The sequence below is a fragment of the Delphinus delphis genome, chromosome 13 (assembly GCF_949987515.2).
Source record: "Delphinus delphis chromosome 13, mDelDel1.2, whole genome shotgun sequence".
Taxonomy (NCBI): domain Eukaryota; kingdom Metazoa; phylum Chordata; class Mammalia; order Artiodactyla; family Delphinidae; genus Delphinus; species Delphinus delphis.
The window spans coordinates 5,004,294-5,029,100 of record NC_082695.1 but is presented as its reverse complement, the minus strand read 5'-3'; the positions used below and the strand labels follow the sequence as shown (position 1 = coordinate 5,029,100).

General features: G+C 46.0%; 1 protein-coding gene across 2 annotated transcripts in view; it reads left to right on the top strand.

Annotated features, from left to right (window-relative positions):
- The window catches only part of LOC132435811 (transmembrane protein 132B), a 235,582-nt gene that overhangs the window by 32,452 nt on the left and 178,323 nt on the right, over positions 1–24,807 (top strand). For both annotated transcript variants that reach the window (XM_069541301.1, XM_060027875.1), the window contains exon 2: positions 19,449–19,595. In XM_069541301.1, the coding sequence (XP_069397402.1) occupies positions 19,449–19,595 (147 nt within the window). The remainder of the gene's footprint in view (positions 1–19,448; positions 19,596–24,807) is intronic.

Sequence of the window (24,807 nt, the reverse complement as noted above, 5' to 3'; positions counted from 1 at the left end):
CACAGACCTGATGTAACTCTCAGGCTACAGGTTCCCAGGGGAAAACACCATTATTGTTGTGACTTTCCTGTGCTTTAGGTTTGGCAACTAAAAGAAATACGAGGGATTTATTTGAACAAGTTTCCGAGGAATGCCAGCGTCTTAATAGTATGTTTTTCATTTAACCCATGGGAGGCAGATCAGTGTCATATACTGTGTCTTGAGGGAGGTTCATTCATCTATTAACTCAACAAATATTTGAGTGCTTTCCGTTTGCCAGGTACTGTTACCGTGCTGACTCTGTAGTGGGGAAGGATGTAGTTCTCTGATCTTGTGGAGCTCGTATCCTCATAGGTGAGGCCCTTGGTGTTCTGGTGTTTATGGTGGTCCTATTTTCTGCACCAAACAAGAACTGGAGGGCTTGCTGGTTTTGAATGGAGCCAAGTCCAGATGGACCCACGGTGGGAGGGAGGGAAGGTCAGCTCCCTGGTGAGGAGAGAGAATATCTGGCCAAGAATGGTCTGGACATGGGTCAGCATTGGGACTCTTGATGTCTTCTGAATCGGGGAGTGGTGTCTTAAAAGTGATTTTGTACGACAGTCTCTAGGTCCATCCACATCTTTGTGGAATCTAGAAAAATGGTACAGATGAACCGGTTTGAAAGACAGAAACAGAGACATAGATGTAGAGAACAAACATATGGACACCAAGGGGGGAAAAGTTGGGTGGGATGAACTGGGAGATTGGGATTAACATATATACACTAATATGTATAAAATAGATAAGTAATGAGAACCTGCTGTGTAGCACAGGGAACTCTACTTCCCCTTGCTGTACAGTAGAAACTAACACTGTTTACTAACATTGTAAAACAACTATACCCCAGTAAAAAAGAAAATAAAAGTGATCCTGTAGCATTGCCGGCTAATGGAAAAATGCCCATCTCAGAAGAGCAAATTAGGAGAGCCTGCCTGCTTTCACATGTTTGTTCTTAACGGTTTGTTGCCTTTTGTTCTCTACTTAATGATTTGTTTGTTGCTGTTTAAAACGCCTGTGGACACAAGACAGGGTACATCAATGAGTGAAGAGGCTGAATCCAGTGAGATGGGCGTCATGACGGAGTACTGGCAGAGCTAAGTAGGCACAGCCAGTGCCAGGCTCCGGGGTGCGAATAATCTTGCCTTTGAGGAGGAAGAGAAAGGGGGAGGGTGTTCCCAGATCCAATCCTGTCTGATTGAGTTTTTGCTTCTGCAGAGATAAGAACAGTTCACCAGATGAAGGCACCTCGGAGATGCAGTTTTGGTGTTGCAACAAGCAGTGTCAGGATCCAGCTGGTATCACACCGGGAACTGTTGCCCGAGTTTGAAATAAATCTCCCGCTCTCTAAGACGTGGGGCTTCTTGTCTTATGCGCCTCCGGACGTTTATTTTTTAAAAAGTTAAAGTGTAGTTGGTTTATCCTGTTGTGTTAGTTTCAGGTGTACAGCAAAGCAATTCAATTCTATATATATATTCTTTTTCAGATTCCTTTCCATTATGGGTTATTACAAGATATTGAATAGAGTTCCCTGTGCTATACAGTAGGTCCTTGTTCATCTGTTTTATATATAGTAGTGTGTAGCTGTTAATCCCAAACTGCTAATTTATCCATCCCCCCTTTCCCCTTTGGTAACCATAAGCTTCTTTTCTAAGTCTGTGAGTCTATTTCTGTTTTGTAAATAAGTTCATTTGTATCATTTTTTTAGATTCCACACATAACTGATATCATATGATATTTGTCTTTGTCTGACTTACTTCACTTAGTATGATCATCTCTAGTTGCATCCATGTTGCTGCAAATAGCATTATTTCATTCTTTTTTATGGCTGAGTAATATTCCATTGAATATATGTACCACATCATCTTTATCCATTCTTCTGTTGATGGACACTTAGGTTGCCCCCCGTCTTGGCTATTGTGAATAGTGCTGCTATGAACATTGGGGTGCATGTATCTTTTTGAACTACAGTTTTCTCTGGCTACATGCTCAGGAGTGAGATTGCTGGGTCCTATGGTAGTTCTATTTTTAGTTTTTAAAGGAACCTCCCTACTGTTCTCCATAGTGGCTGTATCAATTTACATGCCCACCAACAGTGTAGGAAGGTTCCCTTTTCTCCACACCGTGAATGTGTAATGTTTGTAATCTATCTCTGAAGGCTGTTTCTGAAGAGATGACACACAGTTACAGAGTCTGCTGGACAGGGGAGACTGTGCCTAAGACAGTTCTGAACACCCTGAGCTGCGTGATCCAAGGCTTTGAATGTCCCAGACAGAAATCTGGTCTCTTTACAGTACGTGCCTTCTGCCCCCTCAGGGTGCGTTCATGACGCATTGCATAGGAAACCTCGCTTTTGAAAGGAAGATGAAGAAATACGGTTGCTTCTCACTTTCCAAGTCTCTGTAACTTTGGAGCTTATTTCACAGACACAGCTAGAAATACAGGAGCCTAGAACACAGGTACCCAGCGGTGTTCTCTGGTTGTTCGTTCATCAGAGAACAGATGGGTCTCCTGTCTGTGTGCAGAGGACAGAATTGTCCCTGACAGGACGCCAAGCAAGGCAGTGTCGCCTGCAGCTTGGTCTCCCTGGTCTTCGACGCTCCCACAGTTACCGCAGTTGATAGCTGATGTGTCACCCAGCTTTTTTGCATCTGTAGGATCTGAACTAGTGGCTCATTTTTTGGTCACAGCAGCATGAAAACAGGGATTTGACGGAAGGATCGTGTGTGTGTTTGTGCATGTGTGTGCATGTGTGCTTGACTCTGTGTCAGCGTGGTCTTGGGAGATTGTGCTCCTGGGCTGAGTAAATGGAGGAACACTGTCCTGGGGTGGAGAGAGCAGAAACTACTCTGGGAACACCTCCCAGAGAGCAGCCTCGGGGCTGCAGAGCCGCTGCATTTCAGTGGATACAAGTGGAGTTACGTACGGGACACAACCAAGTGGGTGGAAGGGCTTGTTACCAGAGGCCTCCTTCGACGTGTTGAAGGCAGAGGTTTCTCACGGGCATCCCCTTAGGTTGGGATGTGTGAGTTAGTTACCTGTTCACTGTAGTATCCACCTGTCCAGTTACTCACCTTTATACCTGCCTGGTCCCTGGAGGCACTTGAGTTTACAGTCATGGGTCAGAGGAGCTGGGACCTGGGTAGCCTTCTAGAAGCCTCCTAGCCCCAAGGCTGGCAGAGAAGTAGTAAAGACATCCCCCACGCCCACCCCCACCCCTGACCTGAGGGACCACGGGAGCCACTGTGACGGACATCTCAGGGACCGTCGGTGAAGAACGGAAGTTCTCATAGCCCTCTGTCCCCTCCCATCCTTGTCCATCCACAGAATCCCACTCCTCCTTCATCCCTGGCAAGACTACCTTCAGTTTTTATTTTTAAACCAGCCTGGCCAAATGGGGCTGAGAATCAAAATTAATTTGAATTTTAGGAAGTAAAGAAAGTAATGAGTTTGTGGACTGAGGGTCATACCTATTACACGTCTTGCCCCCTGTCCACGGGCCGGTAGGAGGTGGAACAAAGTGGAATAAGTTGTCCACCTTTCCCCCGAGGCTAGCTGTTATTTCATGAGGACGGGTTAGGTTGATGATGGTTAGAAGGTGCACAGAGGGGGCGAATGCAGACTTGTCTGCCATGTGCCAGGTCAGGCATTGTACTGTGGGGTGTAAATACATTCACGCATTGAATACTGAAGGCTACCATCCAAGTGGGCACTTTATCCCCATTTTATAGACAGGAAACAGGCCCAAAGAGGTTAAAATAATTAGTGTTAACTTACACAGATAGAAAGTAGCAAAACTTGGCTTTGAACCAAGGCATCAGCGTCTGGAGGTGTGCTCTTAACTCCTCTGTTGCAGTGCTCTTTCAGGCGTTTTCCATCTGGATAAAAGGGACCCTGGAAGACGTTTGGAGCACTTCACCTGACAAACAGCCCAGAGGGTGAAAAGCCCTCGGGGGCGGGGCTGGCTGGCATCCTCCTGGGAGGAGCCGTGACCACAGGGATGCAGCCCCGGTTCTGTGTCTGCCCACTTGTGTGATTGTGGGCGTGTGAATCGTTTCTCTGTGGCAGTTTCACAGGTTTTCACGAGGAACAAATGAGAAAGTCCTTGGCAAGCATTCGGGTGGTAACCGAATGTGAGGCGCTGTTTCTGCGGCTACTATAAGCCACACACGAGGATGGGGTCAGACTTCGTCCCGGGGCCTCGAAATCCACGCCAGCTTCCCTGCCAGGCTCAGCCTGCCTCTGTGCCCGAAGTTGCCACCGAGGCTCCAATACCAAGTTTGACTAGAGAGCCTTCATGATTAGCAACCATCTCAGCCTCAGAGAGGTGCAGGCGTAGGCCTCTTCTGAGCGCATCTGCCTTAGGTTGAGAAGCAAAAGTGGCTTGGCCTGGACATCACTGCTCTGTTTCCTCCTGTGTTGGATGAAACCCGGTCATTCCAGTTACGGGGACCCACTGCATTGCATTGTGTGATTGATTAATTCGACAAGTGTGCACTGAGTACCACGTGTGTGCAAAGCAGCGTATGAAGTGGAGGATGTGATCAAACAAGCCCGATGTGGTCTCTGCTGGTGTGAGTCTTCCAGTCTCGGGCACCACAATGTATATAGAAACTTACACAGATAATTATTTAGTGTTAGCTGTGATAAGTGCTGGGAAGGGAAAATCGAGGTGCCGTAAAAGAAAAAAACTAACTCAGTCCTGTGTACCTGGGAAGGCTTCCCTGAGGACGTGTTGATTAAGAATTGAAGGATGGAAAGGAATGATCTGGATAGTTGGAGGTGGAGGGTGGTGTGAGGGAAAAGTTTCAGGCATAAGGAAGAGTATTTGCAAAGACCTGAAGCATTCAGGGTTCAGGTGGGAAAGAGCTGGTACCCCAAAGAGAATTTCATGGAGGGGCTTTGACTGAGTGGGGGCAGGGTCAAGGTGGTAACTGGCCCAAGGGTAGGGAGGAATTGCAGGAACCCAGGGAGAGCGGAGACTGGGGGACAGGGCTGGACCACAGGAGCCGTGCTCACAGGGAGGGGAACTCAGCCGCCGTCACCAGCAGGGAGAAGCCAGGGGTATTAATACCCCAACTTCTCTTCTCTCACCATCTAATCTCCTGCTGTGCCTTCTATTGATTGAACCCAACTGGAAGCCAGAGGGAGGGCAAGGGGACCTCCATTGATGCTGTGCACAGCTGTCAGCCTCTAGCGGTACTGGACAAGAAGAGAACAATAGACAAAGGGTCTGCAGGAGAAACAGAGACTAACCAGTATAGCCAGGTGCAGGAAAAGTCTGGGGCTTCCGAGGAACTGAGAAGGAACCGTAGGAAATCACAGAGCCACGATCCTAAAGAGAGAATTAAAATTGCACCTGCTAAGTGCTTAAAATTCAATCCTCATATGACACCTATGAGATGGCTTCTGTGCTTCCACCTTACAGATGAAGAAACTGGGGCTCAGAGAGGTTGAGTAGATCGCAGAGTGGATAAACGCTAGAGCCAGGATTTGAATCCAGGCAGTCTGGTTCCAGAGTCTGTGCTTTCAGCCACTACGCTATTAGCCACTGCCTCTACCAGGCAATTTTGTGATCTCTTAATCATGGTCCAGACCGTGCAGGGTCTTGTGGGATTTCAGGCTTTTTCTAACAAAGGTGGTAACCAGTGAAGAGTTTTAAGCTTGGAATTTTGATGGCTCAGGATTTGGAGCAGCTCACCTTGATTGCTCTGTGGCTTGTAGCAGTGGTTGCAGGGTGCTTACAGCAGTGACACACACAAGGACGATGGCAGGGGACTTGCTGATGGGCTGGATATGGGAGGCAGTTACAGAAAGGAGGCTGTCAAGGTTGACGCCCATGTTTCTGGTTTCAGCGATTTGGGGGATGATGGTTGCCCTGGACTGAATGGTGGTTGCTATGGACTGAATGTTTGTATCCCTCTGCCTCCCCGGCCTGCATTGATCTGTGAAAATCCCAAGCCCCAGTGCGATGGTATTTGGAGATGGGACCTTTGGGAGATACTTAGTTCATGAGGGTGGGGCTCTCGTGATGAGATTAGTGCCCTTATAAGAAGAGACACGAGAGAGCTTTCTTTCCCCCTCTGCTCCCTGCCACGTGAGGACACAGCTGGAAGGCAGCTATCTGCAAACCAGGAAGAGGGCTCTCAGGAACTGAATCTCCAGCACCTTGATCTTGAGCTTCCTGGACTCCAGAACTGCAAGAAACAAATTCAGTCGTTTAAGCCACCCAGTCTGTAGTATCTTGTTATAGCATCCTGAACTAAGAGAGTGGTCTTTTCTCAAAGAGGACAAGAGAAGTAAGGTGGTTTTTGTTTTTATTTTTGGCTGAGTTGATCGTGAGTTCAGTTTTGGATGTGTTGAGTTTGATTTTCCTTTGAGACTTCTAAGAGGTGATTTCAAGTGTTCATTTAGCTATGCATTTGGGACTTAGAAAGTTCTGTGTTGTAAAAATAACTTTGTGGATCATCATACTCTAGAAGGTAGATGAAGTTGGGAAAATGGATGTGTGTGTGTGTGTGTGTGTGTGTGTGTGTGTGTGAGAGGGAGAGGAAGAGAGAGAGAGAGGAAGAGAGAGAGAATTTACTTTTCAGGAGCTGTAAATACCAAGTTACTGAAAATTACTGACAAGTTTTCATGGAGAGGAAATATCCAATGTAGCAGGGTGATCCCTTGCTTGTGTCCAGGTTGGAGAGGAAAAACATTCATAGTGGCTCACAGAATGCTTTAAATTACCATGAGGAAACGATTCTTTACTAGGCATTCGAACATTTATATCACTAAACATTCTTAAAAAAATTGGTTTGACAGAAAATGAGTTTAATTCCATAAAAGGTCAGGTTATTTTTGAGTTATGAATTGAATTTTTACACCTTAGCTTTGTTTATTAATATTTGGGATGGATATCACAAAGGGAGAGGATCTCTGATTGTTTCTGTAGATTCCTTTTATTTAATATTTGCTCTCTGTGCTCACAAGGACTTGGAAATATTGAACATCCTTTCACCATCTGTTCTCCTGTCCTTGCATCACAGGTGGTGACTTTATATGTGTATCTCTGTGAACTTTGGGAGGATTTTATTTGGTGCTCTGAGTGGTGGAAATGTCAGAACCTGGCTGTTTTTGTCAGTGCGCTTTCAAATGCAAGTAGGAGAAACCCAGCTCAAAGTGGCTTGAAGGGAATTTACTGGCTCATGTAACTGAAGGACAACCTCAGGTCTGGCTGGATCCAAGTGCTCATACAGTGTAACTGGGAAGCCATCTCTTTCCACCTCTTACCTTTGCTTTCCCCTACTGGTTTCATTCTCAGACAGGTGGTGGGCTCTTGCAACACTTATTGCTTAGTGAAAAGAGAGCTGGGCTCAACTCTCCCTGAAACATTCTGGGTGACATGTCTATTTCTGGGCCGATCAATTCAGGGGATGGGATATGCTGATTGGTTTGGTTGAGTCATATGCTTCCTCCTTGAACCAATCACTGTCCAGAAGGACTCAATGCTTTGAATGGCTACACATACCAACTCCTGAAGCCAAGGGTGGGGTCAGCCTAGCCTGACATACCTGGACTGAGCAGGGAAGTCTAGGTAGGAGCTGCATCAGAAGAGGAGGATGGACGCTGGGTAGACTCTACCTGTCCATCTGGTCTTCTGTGGATCAGATGACCGGGGTTGGGAACTTGTTGGATAACTCTCGTGACATCTCGTGACAGCTTTTCTGCACTTCTCAGTCTGTTCTGGAGCATTTTAACACTGAGGGTGGTTCTTTGAAATGTCAGCATTTAGAGCTGGGATGGGGTCATCACATGGGCATTCCTGTCACCACCACCAGCATAGTGAACCCTGCATAGTTGCTATATGCCAGGCTCCATTCTAAGCATTTTGTATATACCATCTCCATTTAATCCTTGCAATGACACTGTGCAGTAGTACTGTTATTAATAGTCCCATTTTACAGATTAGGAAACTGAGGCACAAAGAGGCTAAATGACTTTCCCAAGGTCACACGGCAGGAGTCCAGGTGTGTTCTCTTGTGTCCTTTTTTCTTTCTTTCTTAGAGTCCAAGTTTTAAGTCAGAAATGTGGTCTCAGCTTCACTATTCTGTCTGTTTTGTAGGACTGTCTATTTCTCCTGCACATAGTAGGTGGTTAATGCCTGACATGTGGTAGCTATGCAGTGTGTAGACCTTAAATTAAATCAAATACTTCTCAGTCACATTTGAATTCCAAAGCCCTGAGGTTGACGGTATCTGCTTTCCAAAATCCCTTTCATTTCGAAAGCATTTCTGGTTCTTAATGGCTGTACGTTGACTAATCCTAGGTTCCCATAAAACAATATTACCTTGCTAGCTGGATCATGAGAGGCCATTAATCGGGCCCTGAGAAATTATCAACTTCCCTGCTCCTGCCGCGTGGGTCGCTCGGGGGTGAGTGTGTGTGTGTGTGTGTTTCTGTTTTGCGTGTGTGTAGTGAACAGCTCTGCTATCAGAGAGGCGCACGTTGTCCTTAACTTCGCTCTGTGGGACATGATGATCAGAGACAGTGGTTGGGAATCAGAGGGTAAAGCTTTCTGTGTTTCGTTGTGTCAGACGTTGAAAGGTGATCCGAAGGTGGACTGGTTTTCATGGTGGGAGCCAACACTTGGGGCTTTGCAGAGAAGTGAAGTGGATGAACAGACGATATTCCTGATGGCACCACCATAATGGTCTTGAAACTGGGGCACACGTTGGCTTCATGGCTGTGACGGCGCATCCAGAATTTGTAGGGGGGCTGCTTCCCCTCCTGTCCACTGACACTGAAAACTCAGCATGTGCTTCACATGGGGGCAGGGGCAGAGCAGGTAGGGAGTGTCTGCAGCTCAGCCTGGGGTCCAGTCTGCCGGGAAAGCGATCCCAGGCATTTGTGTTGGGGGCAGGTGGTGGTGGGGGTATTATCTCTACAGAGGCTGAAAAATCAGATGCCTACGGTGTTTCTTAGTGGGGGCACTGTTGGCATCTGGAGTGGGGCAGGACTGTTCCATTCACAGCAGGGAAATCAGCATCTCTGGCCCTAATCCTTTATTTATTATTTTTTAAGAGATTTTTTTGATGTGGACCATTTTTAAAGTCTTTATTGAATTTGTTACAATGTTGCTTCTGTTTTATGGCCCCGAGTCATGTGGGACCTTAGCTCCGCGACCAGGGCTCGAACCTGCACCCCCTGCATTGGAAGGCAAAGCCTTAACCACTGGACCGCGAGGGAAGTCCCCCTAATCCTTTAAATGCCAGCATTCTCATCTGAGTCTCGACCGGGGAAGAATCGGCTTCCAGACGAACTGGCGTTGGTGGCAGAGTGTATGTCCTTGCTATTGTAGGACCGAGGGCCCTGGGTTTTTACTGGCTGTTGGCCCTCAGCTGCTAGAGGCTGCCCCAGCTCCTTGTCACATGGGTGTCCCAACATGGCTGCTTACTTCTTCAAAGACACCCGGGAGGGAGATTCTCTGGAGCTGGTCTGCTTGCAAGATGGAGTCTTATAAAATGTAATGGGACCATGGAATGACATTTCATCTCTTTTATCATACTGTTCCAGCTAGAAGCAAGTCACAGGCCCTCCCCACACTCAAGGGGAAAGGATTCAACAAAGGTATGGTCACCCGGAGTCGGGGGTCATCGTGGACCACCCCAGAGTTTGTCTGCCACACATGGTACGGCCCAGAAACAGTTAAGTGGCCGAGTAAGACACACTCTAGGCTGGAGCCAGTCTTTTTTTCCTTTTGCTGGATTTGGATGTCTGGGGCCAAGGCAGGGTTTTGGATGTGCTTATCCTAATGCCTTAGGAAGTGTGAAGAAGGGAGTGATTTGTCAAATTTCCGATTTGTCAAAAGCTATACGTATAGTTTGCTTAATTTTTAACTTTCTTGGGTGAAAGGTTAAATTAACAAGTGAGACAAGAGAGGGGAGCCAGCCCCATGGGAATCAGCGTGTGTTACTTTGGGAACGTTCTCACTTGCATAAAGGTCCCACTTTGTGTGTCCCTGTTCTCGGGGCTGAAATCCACGCCCTCCAACAGTCTGCTCTGTTGGATGTGATTTTCCAGCACTGGTTATCTGTCTGTCCTTCAGGCTGGCTCCTGTTCCCTTTCTGACCGAGACCAACAATATCTGTCCTCAACATCCAGGTTCAGCCACCTGGACCAGGGGGAGCCCTACCTGCTCTGTGGTCATGAGCACGGTGGCCTCCTCGCCTTGACTCTTTCCCCTGCCCTGTAATCTGTCCAAGTTTAAATTGTGGTCTGAAATGAGCTCTCAGCAGAGCCTGCCTTTGCCAGCCTCCAGGTGCCTAGTGGGAGAGGCGCACATCTCTCTCTGTGGTTAATTTATCACAGAGAAAGTGGTTTGCCGGGGAATCCAAATTAAACGTATCTTTACACATCCTCAAAGTGCTCCAGCGCCCAGGGCTGGGCTTCTCTCAGAAAGTGATTCGAACACCAGATGTTCCCTGGCATTACTCTCTTCGACAGAATGTGATTGTCTGAAATGTGTCCCAAGCACTCTTATCCTAAGAATGTTCTGGGGACCCCCCGCATCAGAATGGCAGCCTGTTTGAAAACATGGCACAGTTGGGTTCCGCCCCAGACTTACTGGATCACAAGCTTTGGAGGTAGGATCCAGATACCTGTCAGTAGGTGATTCTCATGTGCTTAAAAGCCCGAGAACCTCTGGTCCATAGGGTTCCAGTGCCTCCCTCCCGTGACCATGGTAGCTTTTGTCCCTTACTGGACATCTTCTGCCCTCAGTCTGATATTTATGGAGCGCCCAGAGACAGATGACACCTTAGATAGAGACCTTTCATTCTACCAACACTTATTAAGCACCTCCAGTTTCCCAGGCGTGGCTCTCAGAACCGTGGATAATGCAGGAAACAAAACATTAAAAAAACAAAAAAACAAAAAAACCCTCCCCACTCTCCTGGTGCTTCCATCCAGTGGGGGAATGCAGAGAATAAACAAAGGAAGCAAAGTTTGGGAGTATGAATTAGGGCTTTTTTTTTTCGATCGGGTGGTCTGGAAAAAGCTCAAAGAGATGACATTTGCCCAAACCTGAAGGAGATGAGGGAGTGAGTCCTGTGGGTGTCAGGGGAGACCTTTCCAGGCAGAGGGAACAGCAAGAACAAAGGTTTAAAGACAGGAAGACACGTGCTGTTTTAGGAACCACGAGGAAGCCAGCTCCCGGCCAATACAGAACGTTAGCGTATTTCACACCATAAAATATGCATTTTTTAGACCGTTGCCATTTCAAGCTACAGGTGAGTTATGGGAAGTTTCTTTAATTTGAGAATATTCGGCCAATGAAAATTAATCCACTGTAAATGGGAACGTAAACTCATGTAGAACATCTTGAGAAAAAGGAAACGCGATTGGCATTTTTCTTCTTCCTTGAGAAATGAAAGAAAGACACACAAACAAGTTTGTCTTATCTTACAGTAAACAAAATTCGGGCTCAGTAACTCCCTTTCTGTGCCGCTCGGAACAAAGCGTGCACTGCCCGTCGACAATTTTTTGTTGTTATTTTCCTCCAATTTTATATAACTGCACAGTACTGCATTTTTCATTTCACACTTGACATTGCCAACAGGATCACAAAAAAGGATCAACGTAGCGCAAGTATTTCAGGGCTTTTCCCCAGTTTCCCCAAGAGCTTCACTCTGCCTTGCTATTCGGACTGCTCTCTTTTGAAGCACTTATCTTTTCTCGTTGACTTTCCCTCCTTCACTTGTGAACTGTCAGTAGATACGTCTGGAGGCGTGGTTGGTGGAGCTCTGCTGGATCCTCTTTGTAGCTTTGCTGGCATTTGTCAGTCCTCCAATGCTACAAGATTCGGTGGTTTCGCTCTGCAGTAGATGTGCATTGCGTTTGCGTTGTATTTACAGCGGACGATCAGCAGAGCCTGACAGCCCACCCTTGCCAAAGGCAGAGATGCTGCAGCAGGGCTGCGGTAGGTGTCACCGTCAACCAAGGGTCAAGTGAGAGTGGGGACTGATTTCCTTAAGGCTCAGTTCATCAACAAATATTGATAGTTTCTTAGTCTGCCAATGTATTCTCCTCTATGTAATCCCTTAACTTCAAGAATACAGAAAACAAATAGTTGTATAATGAAGACCCTATCGAAGTATGAATGTAAGGTTTTTATTGTGAATGTCAGGAAGTAGTTGTTCTATAAATGAGCCGGAGATGGTCCCTGTAGGTTGGCCCCTGTGTTGTTTATTTCTTCATAGCAGACTGGGACCTGTTAGCTCAGGAGCCAAACTCAGTTTTTTACACATCTAATTGTTTTAAATATACCCTAAATAAGCCTATTTTAGCCATTTAGAGCCTGCTCTGCATACCCTGCAAAACTGTTCCCAGTGTCTGTTAGCCATAGACCTTGTAGCTGTAAGGCCTCAAGCTGCAGCTGCCCTTTGGAGCTGTTTGACCTGGAGACTTCCCACAGTGCTGCCTAGTGACATGTAAGCGCCCTCTCTGATCCTCTTCTCCCTGGGGTTCCCTGCCCTCTTCCCCTTCTGGCTAGTGGCCCTCATGCCATGTCATTTGGACGGTCTTAGGCTATGAGGGACTTAACGCATCCCACAAACTTGTCCAATTGCTGCCTAGGTAAAGCTTGTTGCGTGCTACTGCCACCTTGTGGTCATATCTTTCCCTTGCTCAGCCCCCAAATCCCTCAAGCTCATTACAGTGCTGAGACCATTAATCGCTGTCACAAGGTTTAGATTATTGTAGTTTTTAAATAACAAGAGTTAAGAATATCACCAAGCCTAAAAATATTTCTCTAAAACAAACTTAATGAATATTCAAGACATGGATTTTTCTGGGCTTAGATTGTTCCAACAAATAGAATCTAAAATTGGGAAGGATTTGGACTAAGAACTGGGATTTTGGAACAATTTTGTAACTTGTGTGTAGGAGGGAGGCAGAACCTCAGTAATTTGGCTTCAGGCTTGTGGTTTTGATTCCTACCATCCATTTCTTCTGTTGTAACTCGAATTTCCTTTTGGGAGCCACTCCCTGCCGATCCCAGATGGGATTAATTTCACTCTTAGGGCAGGATGGTCCTTGTCTGGGTAAACCTGTAAGCATTGTCCTTTCACCCCCTAGGCCACAGTTATAGGTCCAAGGCTGAGTGCTCAATCAGATTCAACCAATGAAAACCTGGCTCCAGGAGTTTGTTCTAGGACAGTCTTGCTTTTCCCTTGTGGATGAGGCGGTGAGATCAAGAGCTGTTGGCAGCCATACTGTGACCACAAGAAGAGAGCCTATCGGTGCCCAAAACCCACATATGTGAGACCTGAACAGAGTCAGGTGCCTAGGGAAGTGGGGACATCATTTGAACCTTTGTGGTCAGCCACTTCTAAAGCTGGTCCTACTTCTGGACATTGAAGTAGACTAGACACGAACCAGAATGGGATTATTTCTTTGGTCAACGACAATCACAGAAAATTTCCGAGACTTTCTCAGGTGCACACTGATGTCCTTTGAACCCAGAGTGTCGAGGGTTCAAGTGTAGAGTAACCTTTATGGAAAAAATAAATAAAAGGATGTACTATGGCAAATGGAGGGTTTGCGCCGTCTTGGGATTTGAGAGGAATTTCCTGCCAAGGAAAAGGAGTCAAATCAGGGAAATCATATCTAGAGAGGAGGTGGCTGGGGTCCTGCGTGGAGACTTAGAGCAGTTACAGAGGACATCGCACAGGGAGGGGGCTTGATCCTGAGTGTATGATCTCTGGAGAGTATGCAGTAGTTCATGGTGAGAAAAATCATAATAGCTAACGCTGATCAGTTTCTTTGTCCCAGGTGTTCTTCTAAGCACTTTATATACAGTGATTCACTTAATCTTCATACAAACTCCACTATAGGGAGATATTATTATTACACACATTTTGTAAACGAGGAAACGGAGTCACAGATGTTCAGTGATTGGTATCCAAACTCTCACGGTTAGTTCATTGTCATCATCTCTAACTCCACCACCTCCCTGACCTTCATCCTTAGAAGCCTCCAGCTCTCCTAGGCAGGTAGGAATGCCTGGTGCTCCATAACCGTCCAAAGGCAAAAATAATTAGAATGTATTTCTTTTGGGGAAGAGATAGTTAGGGAGTTTGGGATTGACACACACACACTGCTTTATTTATTTATTTATTTATTTATTTATAACATCTTTATTGGAGTATAATTGCTTTACAATGTTGTGCTAGTTTCTGCTTTATAACAAAGTGAATCAGTTATACATATACATATGTTTCCATAACTCTTCCCTCTTGCGTCTCCCTCCCTCCCACCCTCCCTATCCCACCCCTCTAGGTGGTCACAAAGCACCGAGCTGATCTCCCTGTGCTATGCAGCTGCTTCCCACTAGCTATCTACCTTACGTTTGGTAGTGTATATATGTCCATGCCACTCTCTCACTTCGTCCCAGCTTACACTTCCCCCTCCCCGTGTCCTCAAGTCCATTCTCTAGTAGGTCTGTGTCTTTATTCCCGTCTTGCCCCTAGGTTCTTCATGAACACTTTTTGTTTGTTTGTTTTTTAGATTCCATATATATGTGTTAGCATACGGTATTTGTCTTTCTCTTTCTGACTTACTTCACTCTGTATGACAGACTCTAGGTCCATCCACCTCACTACAAATAACTCAATTTCTTTTCTTTTTATGGCTGAGTAATATTCCATTGTATATATGTGCCACATCTTCTATATCCATTCATCTGTCGATGGACACTTAGGTTGCTTCCATGTCCTGGCTATTGTAAACAGAGCTGCAATGAACATTTTCGTACATGACTCTTTTTGAATTATGGTTTTCTCAGGGTATATGCCCTTTAGTGGGATTGCTGGGTCGTATGGTAGTTCTATTTTTGGTTTTTTAAGGAACCTCTATACTGTTCTCCATAGTGGCTGTATCAATTTACATTCCCACCAGCAGTGCAAGAGGGTTCCTTTTTCTCCACACCCTCTCCAGCATTTATTGTTTGTAGATTTTTTGATGATGGCCATTCTGACTGGTGTGAGATGATATCTCATTGTAGTTTTGATTTGCATTTCTCTAATGATTAGTGATGTTGAGCATTCTTTCATGTGCCTCTTGGCCATCTGCATGTCTTCTTTGGAGAAATGTCTATTTAGGTCTTCTGCCCATTTTTGGATTGGCTTGTTTGTTGTTTTGATATTGAGCTGCATGAGCTGCTTGGAAATTTTGGAGATTAATCCTTTGTCAGTTGCTTCATTTGCAAATATTTTCTCCCTTTCTGAGGGTTGTCTTTTCGTCTTGTTTGTGGTTTCCTTTGCTGTGCAAAAGCTTTTAAATTTCATTAGGTCCCATTTGTTTATTTTTGTTTTTATTTCCATTTCTCTAGGAGGTGGGTCAAAAAGGATCTTGCTGTGATTTATGTCATAGAGTGTTCTGTGTTTTCCTCTAAGACTTTGATAGTGTCTGGTCTTACATTTAGGTCTTTAATCCATTTTGAGTTTATTTTTGTGTATGGTGTTACGGAGTGTTCTAATTTCATTCTTTTACATGTAGCTGTCCAGTTTTCCCAGCACCACTTATTGAAGAGGCTGTCTTTTCCCCAATGTATATTCTTGCCTCCTTTATCAAAGATAAGATGACCATATGTGCGTGGGTTTATCTCTGGGCTTCCTATCCTGTTCCATTGATCTATATTTCTGTTTTTGTGCCAGTACCATACTGTCTTGATTACTGTAGCTTTGTAGTATAGTGTGAAGTCAGGGAACCTGATTCCTCCAGCTCTGTTTTTCTTTCTCAAGATTGCTTTGGCTCTTCGGGGTCTTTTGTGTTTCCATATAAATTGTGAAATTTTTTTGTTCTGGGTTTGTGAAAAATGACAGTGGTAGTTAGATAGGGATTGCATTGAATCTGTAGATTGCTTTGGGTAGTAGAGTCATTTTCACAATGTTGATTTTTCCAATCCAAGAACATGATATATCTCTCCATCTATTTGTATCATCTAATTTTTTTCATCAGTGTCTTATAATTTTCTGCATACAGGTCTTTTGTCTCCTTAGGTAGGTTTATTCCTAGATATTTTATTCTTTTAGTTGCAGTGGTAAATGCGAGTGTTTTCTTAATTTCACTTTCAGATTTTTCATCATTAGTGTATAGGAATGCAAAAGATTTCTGTGCATTAATTTTGTATCCTCTGCAGGGAATTCTCTGCATGGGGCAGAGCAGGAGGGAAGGGGAGCAGGTTTTGGAGTCAGGGGATCTGGTTTCTAATCCTGGCTCTGTCACTGTCTAGCTCTGTGACCTCCAGCTGGTTGCTCCCTCTGGGGGTGTGAGGGTCACAGTTTGATCATCAGGACATTGGGAACCATAGTAATCATCCTGACCGTGGGGCTGCTTGGTCAATTTGCTCTGTGATCCTTGTATGTGGAAGAATGTGATAAGCCATTAAAGTGGCAAGTACTGGTAGAAATGAGGAGGTGCTCTTGACAGTGGGAGGACTCTGCTTATGGAGACAGGCATTCTGGAACATTCTCTCCAGTTGCCCCTTTGGCAGCAAGATGGAATGGCTGGAAACAGGGATACAATGAGACGCCTCTATTCATGGCTTGCATAAATTAATTCCCGGAACTTTGTGATGGCAAGAAAGAAAGCTTTGAGGAGTTAGCATATGTAGTCACCAGAATTCAACAGGAAAAACCATCCAGTTGGGACAAAGAATGGCGCCTGAATCTCCGGAGGGGATCAGGAACGCCAAATGCAAGAGCGAGCAGGTGTACGTCTTAGCATCTGTGTAAGGTCCTATAAGAAGGGAATACAGGAAGCAGAAACTTTAAAAAATTTAATTAGATATGCAAGTATTTGAGTCCCCTAATTCCACCCTGGGGTTCCTTATGGTAGGCAGCAAAATCAGGGGCTTTAGGACAACGCTTGAGTCCAGAACATTCTCTCCTGCTGCTTGAAATTCTGACTTTAGGGATTCCCTTCTTTGGGTCCTTTTTGGATTTTGATAAATCCTTTTTTAAAGTTTCAGTCGCTCCTGGGAGGGTCCATTCACCTGTTTTTTCTTCTTTTCTTTCTTTTTTAATTGAAGCAAATTTCACATAACATAAAATGTACCATTTCTAAGTGAATAATTCACTGCCGTTTAGTACACAGTGTTGTGCAGACACCGCCTCTATCTAATTCCAAGACATTTTTATGACCCAAAAGGAAACCCCATATTAGCTAAGCAGCTACTCCTCGTTCTGCTCCTCCCCGCCCCTGGAAACCACTGATCTGCTTTCTATCTCTGTGGATTTACCTCTTCTGGGTATTTTATGTAAACGGAACCATACAATACATGGCCTTTTGTGTCTGGCTTCTTTCACTTGGAATGATGTGTTTATTTTATTTTATTTTATTTTTTTGTGGTACGTGGGCCTCTCACTGTTGTGGCCTCTCTCGTTGCGGAGCACAGGCTCGGGACGCGCAGGCTCAGCGGCCATGGCTCACGGGCCCAGCCGCTCCGCGGCATGTGGGATCTTCCTGGACCGGGGCTCGAACCCATATCCCCTGCATCGGCAGGCGGACTCTCAACCACTGCGCCACCGGGGGAGCCCTGGAATTATGTTTTTGAGGTTCATCCGCGTTGTAACATGTATCAGCACTTCATTCCTTTTTGTGGCTGAATAGTATTCCATGATACGTATACATCACGTTTTGTTTATCCTTTCATCGCGTGATGGGCATTTGGGTTGTTTCTGCCTTTTGGCTGTTGTGAGCAGTGCCGCCATGAGGTGCATGTACAAGGGTTTGCCTGAGTATCTGTTTTCAGTTCATTTGGGTCTATATAAAGGAGTAGAATGACTGAGTCATACAGTAATTCTATGTTTAACTTTCTGAGCATCTGCAAAGCTGTTTTCCGCAGTGGCTGCACCATTTTACATTCCTACCAGCAGTGTACAGGGGTTCCAGTTTCTCCACATCCTTATCAACATTTATTATTTTCTCTTTTTTGATGATGGCCATCCTCGTGGGTACGATGTGGTATCTCATGATTTTGATTTGCGTTTCCCTGCTGACTAATGATGCTGAGCGTCTTTTCATGTTCTTGTTGGCCACGTATATCTTCTTCGAAGAAACATCTATTTTCAGATTGAGTTATTTGTCTTTTTTTTGTTGTTGAGTTGCAAGAGCTCTTTATATATGCTGGATACTAGACCCTTATCAGAGATATGATTTGTGGATGTATCCTCCCATCGTATCCTTTCACCTACATTTGTATGTTTTTAATTGCATCTTAGACCCTGCAATATGTGTGGATTTGATTAATAAATCTCTTGGAGGGAATCTTTGCTTCTAAGTTCTCAGTGGCAGTGGAATGTCTGTCCTGATGGATCTGTCTTTGCTGATGCTCCTGTAACTCCTGCACACATACCATTGTTTGGCATCGTGGCATTCCTTTTGCCTTCTCTGTGGAAAAGGATGCCCAGAGCCTCACTGGGCATTTCTTATTAGTCCACAGGCCTCTGGGAAGCAGAGGGGGTTCAGGTACCTTCACAGCTAAGCGTGTGCTGACCCTCTGCAGCATTAGTTCATGCACCCGGAAGTCCAATGACACCCTTTTCGTATTATTTACATTTAGTTAAGCACAGCAAGCAGCTTGGCTTTCCATGGCCCTGTCTTCCTCCTGATTGTTCTCCAGACAAGTCCACAGCATCTGGGCAAGTCCCAAGGCCATTGTCAGAGAACTTGGATGTTGCCTTGCAATCCCCGTGGTTACAGAGGAGATGTATTCTGGTTAGTAGCAACATGAAGATAGTTTTAGGAGCAGGGAAGAAACGGCAGACAATCCAGGCTGGGAACTCTCTTTGGCCTTTGCTCAATGGCTGAAGCAGCTGGGGCCCTGGATTCTTCCTTGGGGAATTGAGTTCTGCAAGCATCGTACCAGGCAGTCCTTGGCCACTTCAGCCTGCCTGAATGCTGTGTTTCTTTTGCTCCTCTGAGGACCGCATGGTCCCACTGTTTCCTCTTCACAGTGTGGTCAGCACAGCCCGCCTCCCCCTCAGTCCCCTGGATGGCACGGCCCCTGCAGCCTCTCAGACCCTCCCACCTCATGGGGGCCCTTCCCGTCCACAGGGGAAGAACCGGGCCCCAGATTCCATCCACGCCTGCCAGACACATCTGTCTCGTCTCCGTCCCACGGGACCCCTGAAACAGAAAGCGATCTGGTTCCCAACACACCGATCAGACAGAAAATTAACAGACGTGGCAAAACGCTGGCGCTCCTACTTTGGGGTGCTTGTAAAAGTAACAGGACACTTAGTTTTCAAAGGAAAGGCATTATGGCCACTCTTCCCTACATGTCCCAGAGGAAAGGGGAGAGCTGTTCTAGCTCCCTGTTTTGAACTAAAATGGTCATATACATATATATTTATATATATATAATTTTTTTTCCTACCCCACAGAATTAAGGCAGCAGCAGGTGTGAAAATAACCGCAGTGAGAGTCAGCAGCGAAGACCAGTGGGCAGTCCAGGAAGAAATTGACAATGACAGTGTTCAGACAGCAGCCACCCTCACCTGCGTGGGTCATCACCCGGACACACAGAGCAGGTAAGCGCTGAGATGCTCACGGTACCTCGGCAGTGGTGGGTTGGGGATGGTTGCAAATGCTGACGGGAAAATAATGAGTGTATAAATGAAGAGGTGCCTCTGCATTTTTATTTTTTGTGCCTTTTTTTAAAAAAAATTATTTATTTTTTTATACAGCAGGTTCTTATTAGTTATCCACTGCATACATATTCGTGTATACATGTCAATCCCAATCTCCCAGTTCATCCCACCACCACCCTCCCCCCGCTCCACGTTCCCCCCTTGGTGTCCCTACGTTTATGCTCTACCTCTGTGTCTCTATTTCTGACCTGCAAACCGGTTCATCTGCACCATTTTTCTAGGTGCCTCTGCATTTAATGGGAGATGTGTTCCTTTGAATTCATCAGCTCAGCTCCGTCCTACAGCTTCTGAATGTATTATCGGATGTGCTGCAGGATGAGGGCTTTATCCTTTCTGCTCTTTATACATCAATGACCTAATTAGGTTGGCAGTCTCAAAAATTACCTGAACTCCTGTTTGTCACAGTGCAGGGTTTGATAACCATTATTTTAAAATTTTATTACTGTTACTGTTATTGTTGGCAGTGAAGAGCTGAAGAATGAAGTGGGGAAAATAGAAATGATTTAAGAGGCAAGGGGGAAATGTACCTTTTAATGAGTGAACTGAGGGTGCCTCTAGCTGTCACGTAATTGTCTCCCAGTGCTTAAAGGTAGTGGTGTTGCAGCTGTCACACCTGGGTATCGGCATACGGGCTCGGGATGTGAAGTTGGGGAACTTGGCACTGCTGGCAGGTCTTCTCCAGCTCCGATAGCAGCCTTGGGTTTTATGGGGCTGAGCTTGCCTGGGAAGCAGAAGGAGGTTGTTGCTAATAATCTGGCATCTGGGCTCCCAACAGGCAGAACGAGCTCTCACCTGTTGCTACAGTCTCTTGGCCCCTCTTCTCTTCCCTTTTGACCGAGCAATGCTGGCCATGCAGTTCCCCCGGCTTTAAAACCACCAATGGCTCCCACTTCAGCCAGGATGAGACCCTACTCCTCAGGCTGGCATAGAGCCCTGTTTAGATCTTTCACTTATCATCTTCTAGTGTCATCACCTGTTCTCTTTTCTTTCGTTTCTTGTTTTGTTTTTTTTCTCTTTTTGCCACACTGCGTAGCATGCAGGATCTTAGTTCCCCGACGAGGGATTAACCCTGTGCCCCCTGCAATGGAAGGGCAGGAGTCTTAACCACTGGACCACTAGGGGAGTCCCTCTTTTCTTGTTTTTAAACCCTTTGAGGTCCACGATGTTGGGCACCAGAGGGGCACTGGGTGGATGAGTGAGGGAGCTGGTGGGCGGGTGGGTGGGAGCATGAGAAATGGAGAGCCTGTGTGAAGCTCTTGCCTTTTCTAATGGATTTCTAGGCTGAGGGCTATCTCTGCTTGGGTGACCTCAGCCAACCTCAGCTAGAACTCTGTTCTGCGTGATTTTGAAGAGCTCTTTCAAAGGGAAAGAGTCACTCAGGTTGAGTGATCAGAAGCCTCTGACTAGGAATATTGATCAGGTGGTCTGGGTTCCTCTCACTCCCAACGCAACATTCCGGTCATCATCCTTCACATCCCTTGACAGAGCTTTTAGTCTGCAGCCTCATGTGGCCCATGGTTTCCCTGGAAATCTGAATCTGCTGTCTGAACACTCCCCTATCCTGAGCTGTCGATACCTGGAAAGAGTCTAGGATTTTTATATTTGCTCAGTTGCAGGTACTAGAATTCTCACCTAAAAGTGGCTGCAACAATAGGATTTTGTCATCTCATGTGACAGGAAGCTTGGAGGTGGGTGGTTCCGTGGTTGGTCCATCCAGCAGCACAATTGTGTCACCCAGGTGCATTCTGTCTTCCTACTCCATCACGCCCAATTCACTGGCTGTCATCCTCCAGCTTGTTTCCTCACAGCTGCAAGATGGCTGCAGCAGTTCCAGGCATCACAAACTTATCTAGTTGTATACAAAGACTGGAAGGGAGGGGGGCTTCTCTTTTTGCCGGGAAAGAAGACCTTTCCAGCTGGAAAGAAGACTTTCCCTGGACGTCTAAGATCTCATCAGTAGTTCCATGCCTTTGCTCAAGAAGCAGGGTAGTCTGGAAAGTTGAATATCTGGTATTACTTTCAGGCTTTGTACTGAGAGATAGTCTTTGATGTCAGGGAGAAGGATGGTCAGCTAGCAGTATCTGCCACGCTTCTTAAAGGTGGGATGTGTCCAGGGTCGTGCCTTGATCTCTGTTTTGACTCCACTGGAAGACTTCCTCTTGGTTTTGCTGGGGTGTTTATCCGGTGGACTTTGTCTGACTGATGCCCTTAGGTACCACACGATTGAAGCCCACGCAGAAAGGGCTCCTTGACTCCTTGTGCAGATGGAGAAATTCGGGGGGGACAGGTGCCAGAAGTGTCTGGATGCAGCATTCTTAGCAACCTGGCTCTGTCTTTCCTCTGGGTTGGCATCATCTCCAGCAGGTCTTCCCAGCATCAATCCTACTGGCTTGGTCACTTCAGGGAGAACACTGTTCTGCCCCATCACATCCAGCGCAAGTCTTGGGGCTGCTCATCACTGGCTCTGCCTGGAGTAACATGGATCTTGTACTCACTCTGAACCAATCTCTGTAGCCAGCTGTAAAAGTAGGGGATGGGTGGGGCTTCCCTGGTGGCGCAGTGGTTGAGAGTCCGCCTGCCTATGCAGGGGACGCGGGTTCGTGCCCCGGTCCGGGAGGATCCCACATGCCGGGGAGCGGCTGGGCCCGTGAGCCATGGCCGCTGAGCCTGCGCGTCCTGAGCCTGTGCTCCGCGGCGGGAGAGGCCACAACAGTGAGAGGCCCGCGTACCGCAAAAAAAAAAAAAAAGTGGGGGATGGGTGAACCCACCTGAATGACTTGGGCTTAGAGTACGGGAGAGGGTTCTTGGGGGAAAATGGGAGGGCAGAAACAAGAGGTGGCCAGGAAGTGACGACAGTCCTGCTGACCCTCTTATAGGGCTGGAGGAGCCCCAATGGGATGCCTGGACTTACACCCTCAGAAGTCACCGTGTGGGTCTCTAACGGCCGTCTCCGTGGTCTGCACATGGGAAATTGACTTGGTTGAAATACTGGCTGATGGAGTGGTGATGTTTTAAATTGAAGGGAAAACACAGGCTGTGGTTATCACTTTCGGTTCTGAGAGAATCAATTTTGCATTTTCTTTAGAAGAGATTAAAAAAGTTACAAGAGAAAAAAAGTTGTTACATAACCAGAGTTACATAAGTATCAGACATTGCAGCATCGTCTTCTCTTACTTCACTTTCCGTTTTTGCCCTTCCCTGTGCTGTTAGAAGGGCAGGGATTGTTGCTGGCATGACAATTTATGCTTATCTAATATCCCTCTAAAATCGCTTCCATAATCTAAATAAATAATTGCTTCTTTTTATACTTTTTTTTGGTTGTTGAATTGTGAGATCAAATGAGGTGTGAAATACCAGCTCATGGACTGTGTTTGTCAGGCTAACAAAGTGAATCTGTGAATATATCCCTAACAAAACATCCCGAGGAAAGCTGTTATCTCTGAATTGTGACAACCTTGGGCGGAATAGGGTTTTTAATAGAATATAAGGTACCAACTGCCTGAAGTTCTGTGATAAGAATTAAAAATGTGTCAGTATGGGAAGACTCAATGGGCTCGGTTAGGAAGGCAGAAAGGTCTTAATTCAAAATATTTTAATGAACACTCATTGTGAGGAAATGTGAGCAACAAAGATGGAAACCACAAGGGACTTCCCTGGTGGCGCAGTGGTTAAGAATCCACCTGCCAATGCAGGGGACACCGGTTCGAGCTCCTGGTCCGGGAAGATCCTGTGTGCCACAGAGCAACTAAGCCCATGCGCCACAACTACTGAGCCTGCGCTCTAGAGCCCGTGCTCCGCAACAAGTGAAGCCACTGCAATGAGAAGCCCGTGCACCGCAAAGAAGAGTAGCCCCCGCTCGCTGCAACTAGAGAAAGCCCGCGCGCAGCAACGAAGACCCTACGCAGCCAAAAATAAATAAAATTAAATCTTAAAAAAAAGATGGAAACCACAAGACAACGAGTCGCATTGCCCAACGAAACGAGAAGGGATTAGAAAAATGAGCAAATTTGAAAGTGTTCAGAACGGAGAAAATGAAACCAAGAGAAATGAAAGCCGGATGATGGACTCTTGGTGTGGGAAACCACGTGCAACCAGCTAGGTTGAGATGAGGTTGTTTCTTCAGTGATTTCTGTCTGGCCGTTGGGACCCAAACCTCAGAGAAAATAAGGTGCCACTCTGTGTGGTCAGAAACCACAATGCAGAGCTCATTCTCATCTGAAAGTTGGTACAGAGGCAGAGAGAAGCTCCGGGGTGCACCATGGAAACGGGAGTCTGTGCTTCTCCATAGGATAGAAAAGCCAAACCCTAAATTTACATTTGTTGTATATAATGAAAAGCATGGCAAAAACAAACTTCTGTTAATCGATTTTTGAGATTTTTCTGTGAAAAGTTCTTGAAAGAAATAGACGCACCCCACACGATTGTAGCCCAGTTGACGGTGAAATCGACCTCAAAGTTAAATGTTTACTGTGAAGTGTTACCATGTTTGAACATCTGGATTCACTGTTTCAGGAGTCTTTCTCGGCCTGCTCTAATCCAGAAGTGATTATAACGGGTTGAGCAGAAGAAGGGATCACCCTTTCAACTAACTTGACTAACGCATTGCCTTTTGTGAGATTTAGCAGTTGAACCTTAAGAAACAAACAATGGTGATAGAGGAAAAGTCACCATGTCGCGTGTCATTTTATGGATCCGTGAAACACGAACCAGGCTAAATCTTTTATTGTGCTTAAGGCGTCTTATTCAAGTTAGAGAAGAAGAAGGAGAAGAAAAGAAGGGGGAGCGGGAGGGAGAGGACAGGTCAGTGATGGTAACAGTTGCCTCTGTTTCTAAGAAGTATAAGTAGATTTTCCCCACCAGGCTCAGTTCAGGGTGGTTACTTTCCTTCTGTAAAATGTTTTATTGAGACGTAAAAGCTAGAACACGTGGAACGTTGTGGTACGTCTCTGAGGGCAGTTCTGTGTGATCGTGTTCCTTATTTATTTGAAGAACTTCTTGAAAAACCGTATCATTTGGTGCCTGGCACCGTTGTAAGTCTTTGCGGGAAAACACACTTTTAAAAGTCGGAAATCCTAGAGCCCTAGGAGGCAGA